General features: G+C 46.7%; 1 protein-coding gene across 1 annotated transcript in view; it reads right to left on the minus strand.

Moving 5' to 3' along the window:
- Positions 1 to 23,053, minus strand: part of B4GALT1 (beta-1,4-galactosyltransferase 1) — a 49,803-nt gene that overhangs the window by 18,748 nt on the left and 8,002 nt on the right. The window contains exon 2 of the mRNA XM_068551976.1: positions 4,117 to 4,352. Within this exon, the coding sequence (XP_068408077.1) occupies positions 4,117 to 4,352 (236 nt within the window). The remainder of the gene's footprint in view (positions 1 to 4,116; positions 4,353 to 23,053) is intronic.

The following is a 23,053-nucleotide window of genomic DNA, read 5'->3' on the forward strand; positions in this document are numbered from 1 at the left end:
GGCACTGCTTCTGGGGCAAAGGGCTGCCATGGTTATTACGAGCCCACCTGGCCAGCTGGGCCTGCATTCCTCACCCGTTTGTTAATTCCCATGGCGGCTAATCCCACAAACATCCTGTATTTCTTATTCAGGGCTAGTGCTGCCAGGTGACAACCTGCCTTCCCCTTACGTTTGGTGGTTTTCTGGTTTCCCTTCCCAATTAAAGTATGAAGAAGTGTAGTGTGCACCCCACCTCCCATCTGCTACGACATCTTGATGTCCTCCTCCGCACCAGGGTCCCAGTGCTGGACCTTGGGCAGGACACCTGTGCCTCAGAGAAGCACCCTTGGCTCCAAGAGGCTGGACCTGCCAGAACCCTAATGGGATGTTCAGGTGCCGGCCGGCCAGGGCAGGAAGAGAGCCGGACACTGAGAACCAACAGCAACGCTGCCGCTTCTCCAGGTTTACTCAACCCGTAAAGCACACCACCCACCTGTACCCCGCTTATTGTGAGAGGGAAGTTATTACAGTGACTGGAGGGGACTAAACCAAACCAAAGTGGTTAATAGCTTAGTATGGACAGGGTAGGAGCCACAAAAGCCCGTGAAAGCTCACCCCTGTGTGTGGAGCTTGAGACAGAAGCCTTCTCTGAAGAAGCTGGTGGGCTTGCCGTGGTCCCTAAGTCCCCTATCTGACCCCACGGAGGCCACACGAGTGGGAGGGAGGGTCTCAACGCTGGTATCGAGCGGGGGTGAAGCAGGAGGCGGGGAGAGAGCAGTAAGGAGTTTATCACCACAGTCCTGGGCAGAGAAAATAGGCAGGAAGAAGGGGACGGGATGGGGCGGGGGGGTGGGGGGGTGGGAGAAGGAACTCAAATCAGCTAATGTTTACCGAGGGTTCACTGTGTGCCGGGTGCGTCACAGCCCTGTGTGCTAATAAGGACTAAGACCTTGCCCTCCCACCACTGAGGAAACCGAGGTGTGAAGGACTCAAGCCCAAGGTCACCGAGCTGGCAAGCAGCCGAGCCGGAACCCAGGCAGCCTGCGCCAGGTGCTCACCCCCAGCCCTGGACACCCAGCTTTGAGAAGGAGGGACTAAATGGCCTTGAGGAGGGAGTGAGTGCTGACGCACTGAGAGGGCACTCGGAGACGGGCACTGGGCTCTGAGCTGCAGCCCTACTGCGGCTTACGTGGCTTCCTACCCGTCACTTCCCCTCTCCGAGCCTCAGTTTCCTCACCTGCAAGATAGAACAGTTTTCACACTATCTGGCCTCAGGGGTACACGTGAACCCCAGCAAAGACTGAAGGGGAAGTCAGGGGACAGAGATGGGGACATGGCCCCCACTTCAAGTAGAAGAGCACCATTGTGACCCACTGTGGATGGGGGGCTGTGGAGGATTTTAAAGCGGCAGGAAGAGGTTTTGTTCTTAAAAACCTGTCTGAGAACCCCTGGACTAGATGTCTCAGGGGCCCCTCCTATTTTAAGCACTTTCTCATCTTAAATGGGGTATGTGTTGGGGGTGGTGGTGAATGAAGCATCAAAATGACAGCAGGGTGTCTGAGACAGGAAGACGCTGAGAGGCCTATTTGCTCAACAAATGGTACACAAAGCCCAAGCCAGATGCTATGAACTCCCTTTCCCTTACTATAACAGTAAAGCAGAGAACACAGGAAGGTCCTAATTTGTAGGCGGGGCACGCTCCAAATGTTTCCCCTCCCACCTCTTTCTTTTCAAGGCTTAGGTTTCCTATCATCACTTTATTATGGGTTCTTTACAGATACCATACAAGATATTCTTCACTGGAAAGGTAGAGCAGACTTCAAGTTTCTTTATGACTTGGTTACCCGGAAGTCAGATCATATTTTCCCAAAGAGATAATCAGGGCAGAGCTGGAGCAGAAGAAATTAGATTAACTGGGGGAGAGGGAGATAAAGAGGAAATTATTCACCGAAGGTGAAAAGTTAACCCTTGGAAGAGAAGGAAAAGATGAAGAAGCAAAAAGACACGCACTGGGGCAGGGGTAGGGGGGATGGGGTGGGGGAGAGACGACGATACTGACAAGACTAGAGGAAAAAAAGACGTAAATGTTACAATGCTTGGTGTCAGTTTATTTATCTCTTGTAAAAATAAAATACAGTGTGTGTGTGTGTGTGTGTGTGTGTGTGTGTGTGAAAAATAAATAAATAAAGTTAGATGTTGAAAAAACTAAACTCTTTTGTTACTGATGCATGCAGGTTAAAGGAAATGACTGTCAAGTAGTGAGGATGGTGTTTAACTGGGAAGAGGGAAGGAGCTTGTGATGAGAAAAGGGTATGGAGGTTGTTGAGATGTTGACAAGTATCAGTACTTTCAGATTCGAGTAGTGGTTATGTAAGTATTCTCTTTTTATTTGTCACACTGACAGTTTTGTTCTGTGCACTTCTCAGTAGGCATATCGTATTTTACAATTAAAAACCTGCGTAAAGAAAAAAAGAAAAAAAAAACGACGTAAATGTTTGAAAAACGAAAAATAAAATACTTCCGATGCTGAGATACATGGGGGAAAAGATAGGAATTGGGGGTGTTTCTCAGTATCCTAGGGCAAGTAAGGAGGTGGGAGGGGAGGAGGTGTTAATGCAGGCCTGCGTCCCCCAACGTTCAATTCACAGAACACTCTTCTCCTGAGATGGTTCTTGGAAAACGGCTCTCCGGTCAGATGAGCTCAGGAAACACTATGTGCGGAGTCCTTCTGGAGGCTGTCATGTACACCAGTACGCTGAAGGTTCTGCAGGAATGAAACCTGCTTCATGTTGTTCAGTCCAGCATCCCTCAGATGCATTTGGCCTCAGATCTCCTTTTCGGAAAGCACACTTTGGGAGAAGCCCCATCCTAGGCAGTGTCCAGTGTTAGCCAGCACAGCGGGGCCACTGGTCCAAGCTGGCTTGCTTAGTTGTTCTGCCAGCTTGGACTGGGGCGGGCAGGAGGAAATAGCTGGTGTAGGACGTTTGGAAATCTGCTATTGGAAACGTGGGGAATATCTATATAAACATGTCATAGGAATTTAAGATAGTGGCTAAATTTCACTGGCCCAATATTTGTTTTGACTTTATAATTGAAAGGAAATCTCACATTCACCTAAAATACAAGCTTTCTATACATTCGCATTCTCGCCCCGGGTGCCCACACCAAGTCTTCCTTGACCACAGTCACCTAAATTCAAAAACTTGGCATCATCACTAACTATCTTTTACACTCTTTACCTAAGTATATATTTTATTTAATCTAATCTAGTTTATACGCCATCCAGACCACAGCTGTCTCTCCTCTGCTCAGGCAGATTTGTGGGAGGCCACCAGATGCCTCGATGAATAAGATCTGACACGGTGTCTACAGTGTATCATTCATCTACTGGTAAAACAACTGTCAAAGCGGGAAAGGAGATGCAGCTGGCGTGGCCTGTTCCTAGTAATCTCTGCTGGCTCCTGGTGATGGTGGCTTCCTCTTCCAGGCGCTCACTGCCATTGCTTTAATAACGGGCTCCTGAGTCTTGTCATGGTCAACATGTGCTCACTGGCATCAGACAAGTGTTCCTTGATGGCAGGGTTTTTCTTAAGCAAGTCTTCTGGTCCAAGGAAGGCCCACAAAGTCCCTCAACTTTGATGGAAGCTGTCAACTGCTAGCAATCTTACTACTCAAGCTAACTTACTACAAGCAGACCCAGAGTTTATCTTGAAATGAAATGGACACTGGACCTTTTAGAAATGGAAATGCATCCTGTCTCTTCAGATGAATTTCAAGGGAATTTGGTATATAGATAAGTTAGATGTGTTATTCCAGCTGGGAGGTTATAGTCTAAAGATAGGAATTTAGGTATTCAGGATAAACTTGAAATACCAAAGTTATACTCTTGGGAAAAAAAAAACCAAAAACAACACTGTATGGCATTTAGCTCATTTGCACCAAGATAAGGAGAGGGGTGGTGGTGGTAGTGGAGTTGCAAAATGCCAGATGTCTAAAAAATCACTTCCATTCCTTCACCCCTCATTACTCACATATTTGAGTACACAAGCACGCGCACGCACGCACACACACACACGCACACACATGCACACACGTGTACACTCCTTCCCTCCCTCCCTCCATCTTCCCAGACCTCACCTGGTTGATAACATAGATGCCATAGTCCAACTGCTGACGCTGTAGGATTGGGTGCAAATAATACAGCCAGTACTTGAGGTGTTCCTGCCGGTTGCGGAACGGAATGATGATGGCCACCTTGTGAGGAGAGATGCAGTCCTTGGGGGTGTAGCGACCACCCACCTTCACCTTCGGGTTCTGTTCCTCCACAAGCTTCAGGTCCACAGGTATGTTAAACTCAATCAGCATGGGGCCGACTAGAGAGGTGGAGGGAAGGAGAAGATATCAGGCCACAGGACTCTGCAGGTGGCCAGGCTGCTACCGCTGGAAGCATCTCCTCCTGGGAGGCAGTGTGGCTGTGGAAAAGGCACTCTGGCCCAGCACTGGGTACCATGTCCAGCACTAGCGTGACTGACCATCCCAGGAAACGCTTCAGTATCAGGCAAACCCAGACAGCTGGTCACCCTCTGAAGCACTTCACCTTCCTAGGACCCACTCCTCTCAGACTGTGTTGCTCAACCGAAAAATGGAAATGGAGTAATTCCTGCTCAGACTTCCTGACAAGCTGTTGTAAGCACTTTCTCAGAAATCCTGAGGTTGAAACTCTGCCACCTCCCAGCTGTGTGCCCTTGGACAGATGACTTACATCATCTCTCTGAACCTAACCTAGTCGGGGGAAAGTGTTGCGTGTGTGTTGGGGAGGTCCCTGTGGAGGAAATGAGCCTGAAATTACAAGGCGGCAGAGAGTGGCATGAGTAACCCATGTCTCAGGAACGGAAGTGAAGCACAGATGAAACAAACTCGACGGGGAGGGACTGGAGGAGCTAAGGGGTAGCAGGGAGAAGAAACAGCCAGAACAAACATCAAAGAAGAATGCTTAGAGTAAGTAGGGGATGAAGAAGGGAGGACAAGTCAGGGGCAACTCCAAAGTTTCTGGCCTAGAAGAACATGGTTCCAAATGAGAGAACTGTTAGTAAGAGAGCTCTGGGCTCAGAAGACAAATTGATGAGACGTGGATGGTGGCTTGTGAGGTAGTGGCAGGTTAGTAGTAGAGGAAAAGGCAAGGGTGAAGGAAGATCCAGATACAGGCATGAAAGTCCCCGTCTCCTAAGTAGAAACAGGTGGAGCTGAGAGAGGACCTCACTCCTCCAAGTCTGACGACCACCCCCACCACAGCACACATGGGGAGGGCAGGAGAAAGATGACTAGCCCAGGGACACACAGGGAATTGGGAACAGAGTCAACACTTGAACCCAGGTCCCCAGTATTCCCTATAGGCCAGACTTTCTCAAAGTGGGTTCCAGGAAACACTAGTCCCAGTGAGATGCTCAATGGAAGCACACGTCCCCTGGTCAAATAAGTTTGGGAACGCTGCATACTAAATCTTGCTTCTGGAAAGTCATAATGCATACCAAAAGCTGAGAAGCTGTGCAGTCAAGAAGTTCACTTTATCTACCCCACCACTTCCTAAAATTTGGCCATAGAATCATTTTATCAGGGAACATACTTTAGGAACCGTTACTCTAGCATAACCAGCTTTACCTATGGAGTAAACTATCCACAGGAACAAAGGAAGGAACCTAAACACTACAGAACAGAAGCCAGACCCAGACCACAAACTCAGAGCAAGTTCACCTGAAACATGCTGGTGAGAACCACCCAGGGTCCAGTGTGCAGCCCTCTGCCGCCCTGTTTGTTTGTCAATAGTATGTAGCTCTCCAAGCACCTCTTGTCTTCAGGGATCACTCACCCTCCTGAAATGAGGCAGCCCAAGAAAAGGAAGCTGTGACTCTCGCTCCTCTTGCCTGTCAGCAGGTGTGGACCTTCATCTCCTCCTCCTCTCCCCTCTCCTGGATCCCCAGGACTCCTCACACCTTCCCTCCCTCTGACGCTGACCCAGTTCTATCATCAGAGCACCTGCTCCCATTAGTTCATTTTCTTCTGAGACACAGCTCTGATCCTATCACTTTCCTGCTAAAACCCTCCGATGGCTCTAAGGCTATAGCCTTGGACAAGGTAGGGCTAAGCCTCTTAGCTTGGCAACAAGGCCCTTCAGTCTCAGCTCTACCCCCCTTCCCGTTCCTATAAACTGTGCCTATGCCCACACTTTTCCCTTTGCCAGAAACGCTCTTCCCTCTTTCCTCTAACGTCATTGAGAGACTAGGATCTTAAAATCGAAGCCCCAGTCTGGCCTTGTCCTTTTGCTCTCCTCATTCCCACAGAGCACAGACGGCAGACCCCGTGCGGCAGGAAGGGGGTCTTCAGGGATCAAAAGCCCTAGTCTCTGCCTGGCCGTGCACCTCGGTCTCTGGAGGAAGAGGCCTCACAGATCAGTCCCTCACATGACTGCCTGCTGACCCAGCTCCAACCTCCCAGGGTGCCCTCAGGTGAGTAGGTACTATGCCCCAGAACTAAGTAAGGGGTCAGCCTGGCCATTGTCTCCACAGAAAAATGTGAGGAGTGTGAACACATTCTATCATCAGAATCATGTGAAGTAATCAGTAAAAATATGGAATCTCAGCCCTCTCCCCTAGAGAACCTGACTCGGTAGATCTTGGGAAGGACCCACGTAAATAACAAGGAGCCCAAGGGATTCTTATTGGGCAAGATGGGCAGAGGGGAGCCGGACCGCCCATCTTCACAAGCCTTGGGGCTTTCACGGAGGTAGCCCTGTCCCACAGGGTCCAGCAGGCCTGGGTTGCTCTACTCCCCAACCCTGGGCAAAGCCTTCTGGGAGACCCTGCTGCACAAGGGCACTTTTCACAAGGGCACTTGTGAAAAACATGAAAAGAAGATCTGTCATTGGGTTCTTCTCACTTCAGAAGGCCCCACGACATCTGCACCCCATCCCCAGCCCGCCCCACTTTTGCTTCTGAAGATGCTGCTAAACATAACTCCATTTTTGGGAACCCAAGAGGCATCTGGACTGTCACCCTACCAACCTTCTCACAACTTCTGAAACCAACCCAGAAAACAGGAATTCACATTTGGTCTGCCCACCCTCCCTGGAGCAGACACCTGCAGGCTAGAAGCGTCTTAATTTCACCCCTTCAGCAGTTCCAGAAAGATGGTCCTGAGGTAGAGTTTCCTGGTCAGGAGAAAGGCTGCCTGGGTCCTAGTTCACCTCTACAAGTGACTTGTTGGATGATCTTTGGGCGACTACCAGCCACTCTCAGGATACTGGTTTCCATTTGTAAACTGCAGGGATTGGAACTCACATGAACACTTATTTAACCTCACCACCACCACCACCACCTACGGCCAATCCACTTCTGCTCCAGAGTTCCTTCAGCAGCGGATAACACTGTCTACCCAATTATGGGAGCTGATAACCTGGGTGGTCCATCTTCCATCCCCCTCCTCTACCTTCAGCCCCCGCATAGGGGTTAACAGCATGTGACCGTCCATCCACGGGAGCCTACTCAACCATCAAGCCAGAGTCTTTTCTGAAGAGTTTGTTTAACATAAACATTTTCTGTGGTGTGTCAAGGCCACTTTCAATTCGCTTCAATCAATCCTTTCTGGACACCTACTGTGTGCCAGGTGGTGTGCCAGGTCAGGGAGGCGGGAGGTGATGGGATGGACAGGACAGTTCCTGACTTCAAGGAGCCCCCTGCTGAGCGTGGCAGGACCCACGTGAAAACTACCCTGGTTCAAGGCTGTCCGAGGGACTTGCTGCCCCAGTGACTCCATGCAGAGCTTGATCACCGAACAGCCTCTTTCTCACTCCCGTACTCCTCCCTGTGCCCTCTCACAACCCCGCCATGTCTCCCACACATCTAGAGCACCCTGACCCCCATCTTGCCCAATCTGGCAATTCTTTTCCCTGCCTTCTCTCCTTGAAGCTGCCACCGCTCTGAGACCCCCCCAGTTCACACCCCTGAGACGGGTCAGTGCTTGGCAGCTGTGGTGGCTCCAGACCCGGAGCTGAATGCTTTCCTGGGGCCGGCGCTAGCTGGGAGGCCTCCCTGCATGCCCGGCACACCTCCTGCCACGCGGCAGGGGACGCCCTTCGTGGCACACCTGGCTTTGCCCTAATTAGAAAGTCCAAAGAGCTCAGACTCCAAGAGGGCAGTGACCAGCTCTGCCTAGAACGACACAGACCTGCCAGCAGGTCTCAGAGCCACCGCGGGGGCCTCGGGAGAGGCGTGGGGAGGAAGCGGAGGGCTGAGGCTTCCTGATGGTCCTCGGGCCGAGCCAAGGCCCCCTTGCTGTGCAGCGCGTGGCGCGTGCTACCACAAGCCCTCGGCCCTGCTGGGCCGGCTTGTGTGTTTTCTTGGCTCTAAGAGCTGGGTAGCAGGGTTACGTAAGCAGATGAGCAGATGTGAGCCTGTCCTCGGCTCCCCCCACTAAAGCCCTGCCACGTGGGCCTCTCAGCTGGGAGTCTAGGTCACAGCCTTGCATGTAAGTCGCTCAATAACTTCAATGTGTGAACTCAACTCAGACAGATTCCACTGCTCCCTTGCCCAGCACGGCAAACCCAAACACACATATGCCCCTCCATCAAAAACCCTGTGAATCTAGAGCCAGCCCAGCACAGACTCCCTGCCTTACTTCCATGCTGGCTGAACCACTCGTTCATTCCTCTAGCCTCAGCAAAAGAGGCTGGAACATCTAGCCACTGCTTCCCAACTGACCAGCCAATGGGTCAAGACAGTCCTTGGCCTGACGTGGAGTGGTGACAATGTTTCACGAGCCTGAGACAAAATGGTCAAAGATAATGTAAGTTGTCCTTCATTAAGCTCAATGTAATCAATATATCAGAATGCCCATTCTTCCAAGATGAAGTGCTTCTTATTCTTTAAATGTTAAAATCCCCTTTCTTTTATGAAATGATCACAGTGGATTTTGATGCTGGATTGATCTTTTTTAATTTAATTTTTTAAAACACCCTTACTTGCAGCCATGGGTCAGGCCTCCAAGTTTTAAAAAAAAATTTTTCTTGAGCAATGAAATTCACTGATTTGGGAACTAGACAATGCCCAGAGCTTTGTGGTTCAACAAGCTGAGATGTTGGAATCTCTTCCTTGGTCAAGCCTCAGACCTAACAGTATGGCATAGCCCCCCTTCAAGCCATCCCTCCCACTGCCCACCCCTCAGCCCCACTACAGTGTCGTTCCTCAGGCTCTTGTGGGTGAGCCATTTTTTTCTGTACCAGTCTTCCGACGGCCAGATGTATGCTGGAAGCCAAGCCAGGCACTACTAAATCCCCAGGCTTGGGAATGACAGTTGTCTGCAGTGGTCCCACCAACTCATGATGCCCCTTGTAACCCCTTACACTAAAAATGAGAAGCACCATCTACTGCATGGGGCTCATCCCAAATCTTCTCCCCAGTCCTTCAGGGAAGAGAAGCTCTCCAGAATTCTCCAAGGACTTCCTTATTACCAATCCAACAGCTGCCTGGCCTCAGCTCAAACATCACCTCCCCTAGGAAGCCTTCTCAGACCCACTCAAGGTTGGTTCTTACTTTTCCTCCGCCTTCTTTAAACACTCATAGCACCACATCCATTCAACCATGCACCTGGTTAGCACACACCACATGCCAGTTGGTGCCAGGCATGCAGCAGTGGGGCTGGGTTAAGAATAGGTCTTTGCCCTTGGCAGGGGGGAGACCAGCAAAGCAAATAACGATGGCGAGGGTGACGGTGGTGAGAACAGCTGAAATGGCACAAAGGAAGGGGAGTCAACTCCGGGGCCAGGGAACAGAGTCAAGAAAAGCTTTGCAGAGAAGCAGCTGACTCCACTGGGCCCCTCAGCTCCTCTCTGGGAGAAGAGTTGTGAGTGTCCACTTGGCTGCCGTGGACACGGAGTACGCCAACAAATCTGAGCTGAGTGAATGGTGCACAGCTAGTATCCCTGCCACCAATGCAAGCAACCAAGAGGATTTAAATAAACCTCGAGAAAACCCGATGGAGGAGCACAGGACAGAGAGCCACCAGATGGGACTGCTCAAGGCTCACATTAACCATGTCTTATTGGGTTTTAAAATCTAAATCACGAAGGCTTCAAAAGTACTGGAAATGATTTATTTCTTAAACCAGATGTTCAGGGTATTTTTCTTTATACCTTTCGGTATATCTTTAAAATTGAACAATAAATATTTAAAAATATAACCCAAGGATAACAATTGTGACCCCTCCTTCATCCCTTTCTCAATAAAGAAGTGTCTTCCAAAATAAAGACTTCAAAACATACAACTCCGTGACCAGAAAACAGGAATAATCTATTCCAAAGGCTGACTTGATATGTCTTGGGCACAGTGCGTGCAGAATACAATTTCAACACCCACTGTTCTTTCTGCCAACTCACCATCCAAGCCACTATTAGACCCTGGGGGGAAAAACACTTTTTCAACAGGAAGCAGAGCACATTTGTGGTCTCAGAACCCTGCATTTGGGGGCACAGAGAAAAACAAAGTAAAAATAAAATTAAAAAAAAAAAAATAAAAGAGCCTGCCACAGGAAGGCTGCAGAGCAGAGCCCAGGTGGCCAAGGGGAAGCTGGACCCCAGGCATATGCACTATCGGGCATATTGGGGCCAGCTGCTCCTCCGTCCATCTTTGTGCTGAGGAGCGGCCCTGCCGTGTGCCTGAACTGCCACGCTGTGTAGGTCTTCCAAAATATGACCTGCAAGTGACCTGGCGAGCAATGAACCTCAGGGGAACTGCCTTTTCTTGGGCACTGCTCTTGCTCCCATTAAATTCTCACCCAGCCTTCAAACAAGGGCCAAGCACCCTCACTCGCGTTATTGCATTGGCTTTCAAGATACTGTTGAGGTTTCCATCTATTGCAGAGGTTCTCAAATTGTGGAGTACACAAAGAATCATCTGGGGAAGCGTGTAAAACTGCAGATTCTTGGATCCTCCTCCCCAGAGCTTTTGATGTGCTAAGTCTGGGGCTGGGGCCCCAGACTCTGCCTTTTTACCAGTACTCTATGTAGCTTTAATGCAGGTCCCTAGAGTATATTTTGAGAAACGCTGGTTTACAGGCTCACCTGTTCACCACCACCTCCCTCCCACCCCCATGAAGCTCTTTAAGAGTGAGGCACCAAGAAAAACAACTTACTGCGTATGGCTGCTCTCTGACGATGTTTCACTTTTGGCTTTTGCAAAGGGACAGATGTAATAGCTATTCTGGGCTGCAGCGCCTGAATATCTACATTTTAACTCTTCCCGAATCTTAACTTTTTAAGCCACATTTTCTCTTTCTCTTGTTTTAATTTATTTATGTTGACCCTTTTTATGGTGTGTATTCTTATAAGTTACCTCAAAAACCTTTGTGAAGGGAGCAGTCCTTCAAAGTTCAAACTTTAAACTTCAAAGCTTTCCCCAACTCCCTCAGGCCAACTGGTCCCTGCTCCAGATGCCTACAAACACCCTTTACGTACCAACATCACAACCTTCGCAAGCATGCATCCAAGCACCCCCCCCAGGGGGAGGGTGCCAGTCTACCTCCCTGCTTCTTCCAGCAGACCCTCGTCTTCTTGAGGGCAGGAGTTGTACACCATTCCTTTTTGTGCTTGGGACCGTTTCTGGCAGAACAGGCTGTGCAAACGTGTGGTGACCCCACGGCACTTGTTCAACTACGAGGTAAGAATGTGAACTAGCAGAGTCGGGAACCATCTTGCCTACGTGATGCTTGAGAATCTAGATTGCTGTCCTAAGTACATGCCTACACCCAAGACGACCAAGGGCAAGAACACTCTCCTTTCTGGGCTCCAAAGATGCCTTTGGTTTCCAGGTAGAGCACCTGATTCATGATCTACAGGCACATCCCCCGCCCTCAATCTTAAATGAGTTTCCTCCAGATTCTAGACCTATAATTTGAGACTGTGTGGCAGTGGACAGTCTAACCTCCTAATGAAAATGTTGCTATTTCCTCACCTAAACCTCACACTGCCACAGCAAACAGGCATTTCACCAAATACCACTTGTTCCTTGAGATAATAACCCCAAAGCTCAAAGTCTAATATGGGTCATTAAGATCACCAGAAAAGCCTTGGGTGGTCACTCAGTCCAGGATCCTGTTACCAAGGGTACCAAGGCCTAAACCTAAGGGAGCAAAGTCAAGGTCAGATTCCATCACCTCGAAGGGTCAGGATCCACCTTGAAACAGACCCGTGGATAATCCTGGCAGACCAGGGCTGGAGGGACCTGGAGAATTATATTTCAACCCCAGCGTTACACATAAGGGAAACTGAAGGCCAGAGAGACTAACAGGCTTCCTCAAGGACACTCTTGGATTTGCAAAAAAGCTGTCCTTATCTTTTCCTTATTAATCCTTTAGGGTCCTGATGTTCATGGATGCATCTACACAGCAGACAACAGATTACAGCTCACGTGCCCCTCTACTCTCCCTCCACTGTGCCCATGGGGATTCTGTCTCAGAATCCTAGGGTTCAGAATCCATGGGGATTCCAGCAAGCCACCAACTGATCCAAGGAGCCTAAAAGTGAACCTGATGTGACATCACTGATCTAAACCCTTCTCAAGTGCATTTCTATACATACATGGTCATGGCTCAGAATTCAAGGGGGCAGTAGAAACAAGGATAGAGCACTGGGAAACCCTGGGAGACCCCAGAACTCGGGGCATAACAGTACACGTCTGTCCTGGGGTGACCCAAGGAGGTTTCCACCAGCAGTGGAACCACAGAGATGCAAGGCCTGAGGTCAAGAAGCAGTGCCCAGGGATCAAGGCTTTTAAAGCCCAGTAAACAGGCTTCCCAGTGTTTGTCCTCTGGGGAAAAACTGTCCCAGGAGGAATTTCTGCTTTGTTTGGTTCCGGCCCAAACGCAGATTTCCTCCTCACCCAGCACTTCTCCTGACTGGCTGCCCTCCCTCCACTGGAATTTGTGAAAACTGCGCCTGCCCACAGTTATCACTACCAGGAAAGGCTCGGGAGGCCAACTTGCATGGAAATTAGCCCCAGGATGATCGTGCTGTATCTCTCGCCCCTTAGAACTAGAGCACTTCTGGAAGGGATGATTTGAGCTTCTCAGGAAGGATTAGATGATACAGGCCTGGGCGTTATTTTAAGACCTTCCTCTGCAGGCTGAGGCAGCCTCCCAGTCTCCTCCGGGTCCTGCACTCTCAGCCTGGGGTCAGTCACCAGCAGGTAGGCCCCGGGCCTGCCAGGCCCCGGATGGCCAGAGCCACATTTACCTCCATTCCTTTCCTGATTACTTTCCCCTCCTCAGGATGCTGTGGGAGAACACTTTGCTCTGCACCTTCTTAGGCCATTTGTTAGAAAAGATGTAGAAATTTGACACACAGTTCTATAGGAACCAAATGCAATTTGCAAGGGAAGCAGCATGGTAGGAAAGGTCACAGACCAGGATTCAAACCCCGGCTCCACCTATGAAAAGCCACAGGCACGTTTCATAACCTCTAAACCTTGTCTGTAATATAACACAGTGCCTAACACACAGTAGGTCTACAACATGTATTTGCTGAATAAATATATGAATAATACTTGCATGCGGGCCTTACACTCTAAGAGGCAAAGTCATCCTTAATAGAATTTAATAGAGGCTAAAAGTCATAAGACAGACTGCTGAGGAGAATCAGCAGAGTTTAATTATACCAGCACATTTAAAATGCGGAGGGACTAAGGGTATTAACATAGTTACAGAAAAAGAGTACTGGTGAGAGAAGGCACAAAACAATGGGGAAAAAAGTCTTCTGTTCAAACAAAAGATAGCATGGGTAAAGCAAACAGAGATGACAGATTGAGAGAAGAGGTCTGCAGTGTCTGAGACCCGCAAGGGATTAGTATCCAGGATGTATAAGGAAACCTTCCATGTCATCAAGAAAAATATGAGTCCCCGTGAAAAAACAGCCGAAGAATTATTATGAATAAGCAATTTACCAAAGAAGAATCCCAAAGGCCATCAAGCATATGAAAAGATGCTCCAGCTCATTTTGAAATCAGAGAAAACCAAGTTAAAACAAGAGCTTACCCAGGGACTTCCCTGGTGGTCCAGTGGTTAAGAATCTGCCTTCCCATGCAGGGAACGCGGGTTCCATCCCTGGTTGGGGAACTAAGATCCCACATGCCGCTGGGCAACTAAGCCCACGCACTCTAGAGCCCGCGTGCCACAACTAGAGAGAGAGGCCCGCGCACCGCATTGAAAGATCCTGCGTGCTGCAACTAAGACTCAACGCAGTCAAGTAAATTAATTAATTAATTAAAAAAAAAAAAAGAGCTCACCCATTTATCTACGCGTTTGGCAAAAATTAGGAAGTTGGTTAATGCCAAGTATTTATAGAGTTGCTCTTGCTCTGCTGGTGGAAACATAAATGGGGGCAGCCATTCTGGACCCATATCTGGCACCCTCGAAGCAGCGTAAATACACACATAGGTCCATAAAGGACATGTAGAAGGCCGTTCCTTACAGCAGTATGTGTGAAGGCAGTGTTGAAGGCAGTGTGGGAGTCTACCATTAATGGAGAGAGAAAATTGGGATGAACACCACAGACGCCAGATTATACACGGCAATGTGGATGGACCTTATAATCAAGGGTGAGCATCTGGAGCCCGGCTCTTAGTTTCTAAATACCATTATCTACTAAAAAGAACTAGTGCGCGTTGGAGAAGTGGCTGATTCCAGGGCTGAGTCAGAGAATTAACAAGAGGAGCCTGGAACATCTTGATTTGCCTAAAAGAAAGGAAATGCTCAAAGAATGAAGGGATATGCCAAAATGACACAGAAGCCAGCTCGAAGGGGATCTCGTTGGCTAAAGCTGGGACAGTCTGAGAGTCAAAATAAATAATATTAGTAAAGGATTATGAATTATTGAATAAAGTAAGAATCCATAACTCTGTACTAATATATGAAAATAGGGAAATGGGAAAGCTCTTCCTCACAGGAAAATGCCAACTAATAAATGTAGAAGCAATGATAGATCACCAACCACCATAATAATAATAGTTCAGGTAAGAATCATCAATAGGCACTAAAAACCAATGGATGAAAGTTTGAGGAATAACAAGGTATTTACATAATCTCAAAGAAAATGCCCATAAGACACATTTTAATTAAAAGGGGTAAAATAGCAAACTTGATAATGGAGAAACAGCAGGCACCACCACAATGAAATGATCAAAGTTCACATGGCCAGTAAGGAACGAATTAACAGCATGTGCCTCCAGATACTATGTACCGAGAAGAACTCAGCATCGTTCACTGGTATTCTTATTCAAGGCATAACCTGAACCTCATCACAAGGAAACATCAGACAGACTCAAATTGAGGGGCCTTTACAAAACAACTGGCCCGCACTCTTCAGTATTGTCAGTGTCGTGTAATTCAAAGAAGTGTCAGGCATTGTTCCAGATTAAGAGCCGAAAGAGACACGATGACTGAATAAAATGCGTGCTCTTCAATTTTCTTTTACTACAAGGACATTCTTGGGACAACTGACAAAATCTTCATAAGGTCTGTAGATGAAATAATAGAAAATTTTCAATGTTGATTTCCTGATTTGATCATTATACTATGGTTATATAAAAAATCCTTGTTTTTAGGAAATACATACTAAATAATTAGGGGTAAAGGGGCATGATTTGGAATACCACACAGGCACAACCATGGAGAGAGAGAAGAAAAAGCAAATATAGTAAAATGTTAACATTTGGGGAATTTAGGGGGATCCAGAGGATATCCAGAAACTCTTTGTATAATTCTAGCAACTTTTCTATAAGTTTGCAGTTATGTCAAATTTTTAAAAATTGGAAAAAAAGAAAAAAGAAAAAGCAGATCTGGGTTAAAAAAAAATAGAATCAAAATGAGCTATAGAAAGGTACCATTTACATAAGTTAAAAATACATATATACATACACTGTATGATCCATTTATACGGCCTTCTCAAAAAGACAAAACAACAGTAATGATCAGTGGTTAACAGGGGTGAAGTGTGAGAGGAAAATGTGACTACAGGGGGATTTTGGGGGGTGACAGAACTATTTTGCATCTGGATTGTGGCGGTAGTTTTATATATATGTATATATACACACATATATATACATATTCATAGAACTATAAACCAAAAAAGGGCCAATTTTACTGTATGTTAATCTAAAAAATTGAATTTAAATTAAAAATTGCATATATATGAAGCAGTGGCTCCCATTTAGCAAAAGCGAAAACAAGATACACATTAAACACTTTAGAATCGCTGCCCATGGTGGGGTTGGGAAATGGAAGTGGGAATGAGGATAAAATAGAACAAGCAAATAAGGCAAGAGAGTCCTTGATGATAATAGGCTATGAAATAAAAAGTTGGATGGCTGGATGGAAAGGAAGAAAAGAAGGAAGAAAGTACACAAGGAAATAAATAGGGGAGTGGTGGAGGCTGGAGCTGGATGTGTCCTTCCAGGGCTGTACAAGGGAGAGAGGAACCCTGACCTCTAGACCAGACCAAGGTCCCTGAAGGAGTTCTGCAACACTGTGGGGATGGGTTCATCAGCCTGACAGCCTGACACCATCCTACATTAGAGTACAACTCACCTCCCTGCTGTGACTTCTGACTTAGCAGCTGCCTGATTATACTATGGCTTCCCTTATAGTGCTGCCAGCAGCCAGAGAATTCTAAGCCACCTGACAGTTCCAATCTTGCAGTAGAGCAGAGATTTAGCATTCCAGCATGTAAATAAGTTTTATTACTGAGTCAGCTGACCCTCTGATCAGTTTTGGAGCCCTGACTGCATTTCTGGATCTGCAATGCTGGTTCCAAGTACATCCTTCTCTCTCCAAATAGAACCAGACCTTGGACTGTGGAAAGCCTGCTGCCCTATGGGCCACCTGAGCAGTCAGCCAGCCATGCACTCCTAGCAATACCCCTCTGGCATCAAGACCTCTTTAAATGCAGCCAGTTCCAATTTCTTCCTCTAAGGAGTGGAGATAATAATGTGTTCTCTTTACATGGTAAATGAGATAACACATATATATTCCTATCACAGTGCTTAGCACTAACAGATGTTCAATAAGCATTACGTCGTACTAATAGATGTTTAATAAATATTACTCTGCCTTCTCCCCTGACTCCCTAGAACTTCAAAGCCTACAGATTATTACAACTCTATAATCACAAGCAGCTAAAATTTCACATTTCTATTCTAAGCCACCAGCATAAGTGATAGATTTGGAAAAAGAGTCCGGGACCTCAAAGGGTCCTGGGGGTATGATACAAGGCTTCTTACAACATATGAGGGTTGAACAGTGATTCTGTTCATCTTTTACTGTCAGGGACAAGTACTAAAATGTTAAAGAACCAGCTTAGAAAAGAATACAGGGCCTTCCTGGTGGCACAGTGGTTAAGAATCCGCCTGCCAACACAGGGGACACGGGTTCGAGCCCTGGTCCGGGAAGATCCCACATGCCGCAAAGCAACTAAGCCCGTGCGCCATAACTACTGAGCCTGCGCTCTAGAACCCATGGGCCACAACTACTGAAGCCCGCACGCTTAGAGCCCGTGCTCCACAACAAGAGAAGCTACTGCAATGAGAAGCCTGCACACCACAACAAAGAGTAGCCCCTGCTCACCGCAACTAGAGAAAGCCCGTGCGCAGCAACGAAGACCCAAAGCAGCCAAAAATTATTTATTTAATTAATTAATTAATTTTTTTTTAAAAAGAAAAGAATACAAAAGAAAATTTTTACAATCTTAGGGTGATGAAGACCTTCCTAAGTGCAAGACAACCTGAAGTCATAAAGGAAAAGACAGACTTAAATACATAAAACTTTTGTATGATCAAAGATACCAGAGGTAAAATTAAAAGACACGTGACACGTGGAGATCATATTTGCAAATGATATATAATAAAGGAGTAATATCCATAGTATTAAAAACTCCTATAAACTTACTTAAAAACTAATAGAAAAATGGGTAAAAATATTAACAAGTAATTTACAGAAGAAATAAGAATGGCCAACTAACACATGAAATTTGCTCAACACCATCAGTAATCAGAGAGACAAACTAAAACAAGATACCACATTTGACCATCATATTGACAAATGTAAAAAGAGTGATAACATCCTGTGTGGGAAACAGGCACCTCTCATACGCTGCTGATGAGGGTAAACTGGAGGGCAATTTGACAGTATGTATTAAAATGTTAAAAGTACGTGATCGTTAGATCTCAAATCAATAACCTAACCTTCCACCTTAAAAAGGGTTTTAAGAAAAAGAAAAGCAAACTACACCCAAAGCTAAAGCAAAACAGAAGGAATAAGATAATAAAGATTAGAGCAGAAATTAATGAAATAGAGAACAGAAAAAGAATAGAGAAAAGCCATGAACCCAAAGTTGGTTCTTTGAAAAGATCAACAAAAATGCCATACTTCTGGCTAGACTGACAAGAAAAAAAAAAGAGAGAAGACGAAATTATCAAAGTTGGGAATGAAAGCAGAAATATTCCTAACAACCTTAGAGTAATAAAAAGGATTATAGGGAATACTATGAATAACTGTATGCCAACAAATTAGATGACTTAGATGAAGTAGACAAATTCCTAGGAAGACACAAACTACCAAAACTGATTTAAGAATAAAAAGAAAATCTGAATAGACCTGTAACAAATAAAGAAATTGAATCAGTAATCAAAAAGCTTCCCACAAATAAAAGCCCAGGCCCAGATGGTCTCACTAGTGAATTCTACCAGAAATTTAAAGAAGAATTAATACAACCCTCACAAACTCTCCCCAAAACTGAAGAGGAGGGAACACATCCCTACTTATTCTGTGAGGCTGTGTTACCTTGATACCAAATTCAGACAAAGACATCATGAGAAGGATGAGAAGGAAAACTACAGATTTATTTGCCAATTATACCTCAATAAAGCTGGAAAAATATCCCTATAGATCAATGTCTCTTATGAATAAGAATTCTCACCAAAAATATTAGTAAACTGAAGCAAGCAGCATATAAAAAGGATGACACACCACAACCAAGTGGGATTTATCCCAGGGATTCAAGTTTGATTTATACCTGAAAAACACCGTATCAATAGAATGACAAGTGACAAAAACCACATGACCATCTCAGCAGACACAGAAAAGCATTTGACAAAACACATCAACACCTATTCATGATAAAAAACACTCAACAAACTAGGAACAGAAGGGAACTTCCTCACCTGATAAAGAGCATCTGCAAAAATCCCACTGTTAACATCGTACTTAAAGACTGAATGTGAAAGACTGAATGTTTTCCCCCTAAGATCAGAAACAAGACAAGGATGTCCTCTTTTACTGCATCTATTCAACAATGTGCTGGAAGGTCTAACCAGGTCAAATAGGCAAGAAAAAGAGTTGCTGTGAGAGTTACTGAAAATAATGCATATGTAGTACTTTTCCCACACTTGGCATGTCAGTAAGTGCTGAGTAAGCACTACCTGTTGTGGGAGTGGTTGATGTGATTATTGCTGGAGCCTAGAACTCAAGATTCACAGCAGCTCCCACTGATTGGGTTTTCAAGCTGACCAATTTACTTGTGATTTGGGGCCTAGAAACTGGAATTGCTGGAAGGGTCAGCTGGGTGTGGATTTGTCCAGTAATTGACTCAATCCTGGCTCAGGGTCCACTGACAGTCACCCAGCTCTACCCGGCTGGCCCACCTGCGGCCAAGACATTGAGCTCAATTAAGCAGGAGTACAAGGCTACATCAGAATTCCCAGGCAGGAAGAGACTCCGGAGAACATCCAGGCCAACCCCCTCATCTCGTTTTATAGATGCGCAAAGTGAGGCCCAGTGAGAGAACGTGACTTCTTTCAGATCACTCAGTAGGTTGGTGCCAAAACTGAACTTCAGGGCTTAGCATCCTGGCTTCCATCACCAGCCCCTGGGTAGAGTAAAGACAGGTGATCTACAGGCCTGTGTCTTAGGTTTTCTAACAACACAGTGGTATAGGCCACTGGGCAGCCCAGCCTGAGCCCACCTATGTCCAGCCCTCATTTTTTTTTTTTTTTGACACAGCCCTTTTCTTACCCCCTGAGACTCCACCAAATATCCAATGCTCCCTCCAGCTCCTCCCCCCGACCACTCAGCTACATATAATCTGTGATGGCCTCTCCCCAGGACACTGACGAACAATGTCCACCTGGAGAAGGGAAGGCTCTGGATGACCACAGAATCCTGGCATGCCTAAGACACGGCAACCTGCACTCCAAGTTCCCAGTGTTGTGGATTCAACAAGACAGAGGCTTCTCCTTGTGGCCTGGGGTCTGTTCAGATAAGCCAGGCGATATCTCTACCAAAGTCTGGCTCCAGGCTAAACCCTGTCCCTAAACTGTGGTTACAGTCTCAGGCGTCTTCCTCCTCCTCTTCACTGCCCCAGGGCAGTGGGGAAAAAACTTCATTTGAAAAAAATTTTACCCTGCAGTCTACTGTGTTGAATGTATGCCTTTGCTGCCCAAGGGGATGCATTGATCAAAAGACAAAGTACTGCCATTACCAAGTACCTCATCTCGTCCAATCCTCCTATCAACCCTCTGAGGTAAGAATTATCTCTCCACTTTACACAGGAAGGAATTCTTGCCCTGGGTCCCCCAGGAACAAGATGCTTGACAGCAGCTCTGGCCTAGTTCCAAATGGACCCCTGAGAGTACCCTGTTAAGTCACAGCTGATTGCTGAGGAATGCAGCAGAAGAGAGGACACGTGGGGGGGCTACAAGATGAATGGAGCAGCTGTCACAGGTTGAATGCACTCCGTCTACTGAGTCTGTAAACCTTTGGTCACTGAAATCACTAGCTCTAAAGCCATTCCTACATTTATGCAAGTAGCAGGCTCCTGTTTGTCTACCAAAGAGGCATGTGCATGGGGGGTGGCTACAGGGACAGAAACGGCAATTCATGTTTGCAGACCCTGGGCTACTGATGAACTTATTTATACCCAATATAAGTTAAAGGCCTTTCTTCATTTGGGCCCCATGTCTGGATCCCATAAACCAGGGCTGTCAGATCAGAGTTCGTCCGCACGGGGTAAATGGTCAGGTGCCCAGGCTAACCCATTAGAGTCAAACATGGGTTCTGCGTGCAGTGTTTCCAGCAACCAACCTGCAAAGTTTTAGATCAACAACATTTTAAAGCCAGGCTTTTAAAGCTAGGATCTGCCCCCAATCTACAGGTTTGACTCCACAAATAAAGGAAGAAGGAAAGGCCCTTATGCTGTGTGAATCAACATTTTGGGCAAAGGTGTGTGAAGTGTAGAAAGAGCCACCAGTAAGGCTCCTTTGTGGATACCCAGGAACCTCAGCAGGAACTGCCCAGAAGCAATGGCTTGTAGGAAAAGCCTCATGTCCAGAGCAGCTGCAGTGTCCTACACAGGGAACTTCCCACACACTCACACACAGAGAGCTGAGAGTATAAGGGTGAGACTCCAGATAAATCTGACTCTCTCTTGGAATCCACACTCTTTAAAAGCCCATACCCCTGGCCCTGGAATTTACAATTTAGGGCCTGTGGGTTATTCCAGCCCTCCAGGAAAGCAAAGTGGCAGTGTGAACCAGTGTCCTAAAGATGACCATATCCTCTGGCCTGGAAATTCCCCTCTAGGAATTTATCCCCAGGAAATAATTCAACTGAAGCAAGGAGCTACATGCAGCAAAGATGTTCAAGATGATCTGTGATGGTGAAACATGTGATGTTGAATGCTAAGGGAATAGCCATAAGGATTTTAGACAGCAGCTACTAAAGGTAATTTGGATACTTATAAGCAACATAACAGTTTATAAGATAATGTTGAACAAATATAGCAGAAGGCAAAATAGTTCACACTATGGTCGCAACAGTGTAAAACACGTATGCATTTGGAAAGTAATGGCAAGTTTTGTTACAGTGGTAGATGCATGTTTTGTTACAATGGTAGGGAGTAAAATGATATGTTTTTAAACATTTAATGTGGTGACATTGCATTTTCAATCGAAAACGGAAGAAGAAGAAATCCTACAAAGCAAATGCCAAAATCTTCACAAATAAGAACTATTAGTACTACCAATAAAAGACAACATATATTTGGAGCTTATTCTGTGTTAGGCACTGTTTCAGGCCCTTTTGTGCCTACTTACTTCACAACATCTATGAGGTACTTTTATTATCCTCATTTTACAGGTGAGAGCAGTGAGGCACGGGGAGGATAACAACTTTCGCAGATCACACAGCCAGTCAGCATGATAGAAACACTACCCGTGCCATTTCAAAGGTCACCCACCTAAAAATCTTTCTGCCTGCTTAAACAGAGATGACAAAATCTTCAGCAGAAGCCTCACCACAGGACCCCTGAAATGGGTAGTGGGTAATGAGCCTCACAGGGACTCTCAGAGGGCTTTCACGTTGCAGATATGACCAGGATTTCCCTCCACCCCAGCCTAGACTCCAGGAGGAAGAAGAGGAAGGGCACTAAAGACCAACAGGTTTAGCGTGACTCAAACTTCAGAGAGGGGAGAAGGGACCAAGGCAGTTGGGGTTTGCCCGAAATGATATAATGAGCTAGAACCAGAATTCAGACTCCTCGCTCCAGAGGCCCTCGAGGCTCGCCCCCCTGCTCTGCAGACCACAAGCACCTCCTTCTGACCTCTTCCCTTCTCCTTCCTCCCTTTGGTCTCTCAGTCTAGCTATCCTAGGCCTTCCCTCGTCCAGCACGGTCCCAGCTACACCAACTTCTCTCTCTTTTATCATCTTCCCTTCACACCGCCTCTACTTCCTGCCCTCTCCTGCCCTGCCGGCGACTGCATGCAACAGCTGGAACTTCGGTTATGGCAGTCTCCCCATGTAACAGCAGCTAGAGGAAATGACAGGCAGTAGACCCCTGCCCCTCTCAACGAGGGAGACTGTTCAAACATGCTGAGAGACAGGGATGCTAAAAATCAGTGCTTGGAAGAAAGGCCCTTCATTTTGACTCTGGCCCTGGCCCAGGCCACCCATCCAGCTCCCTGTACCTCTTCAGTGCCCTGGGCAC

This window comes from Eschrichtius robustus, chromosome 10, assembly GCF_028021215.1.
Source record: "Eschrichtius robustus isolate mEscRob2 chromosome 10, mEscRob2.pri, whole genome shotgun sequence".
Classification (NCBI taxonomy): Eukaryota; Metazoa; Chordata; class Mammalia; order Artiodactyla; family Eschrichtiidae; genus Eschrichtius; species Eschrichtius robustus.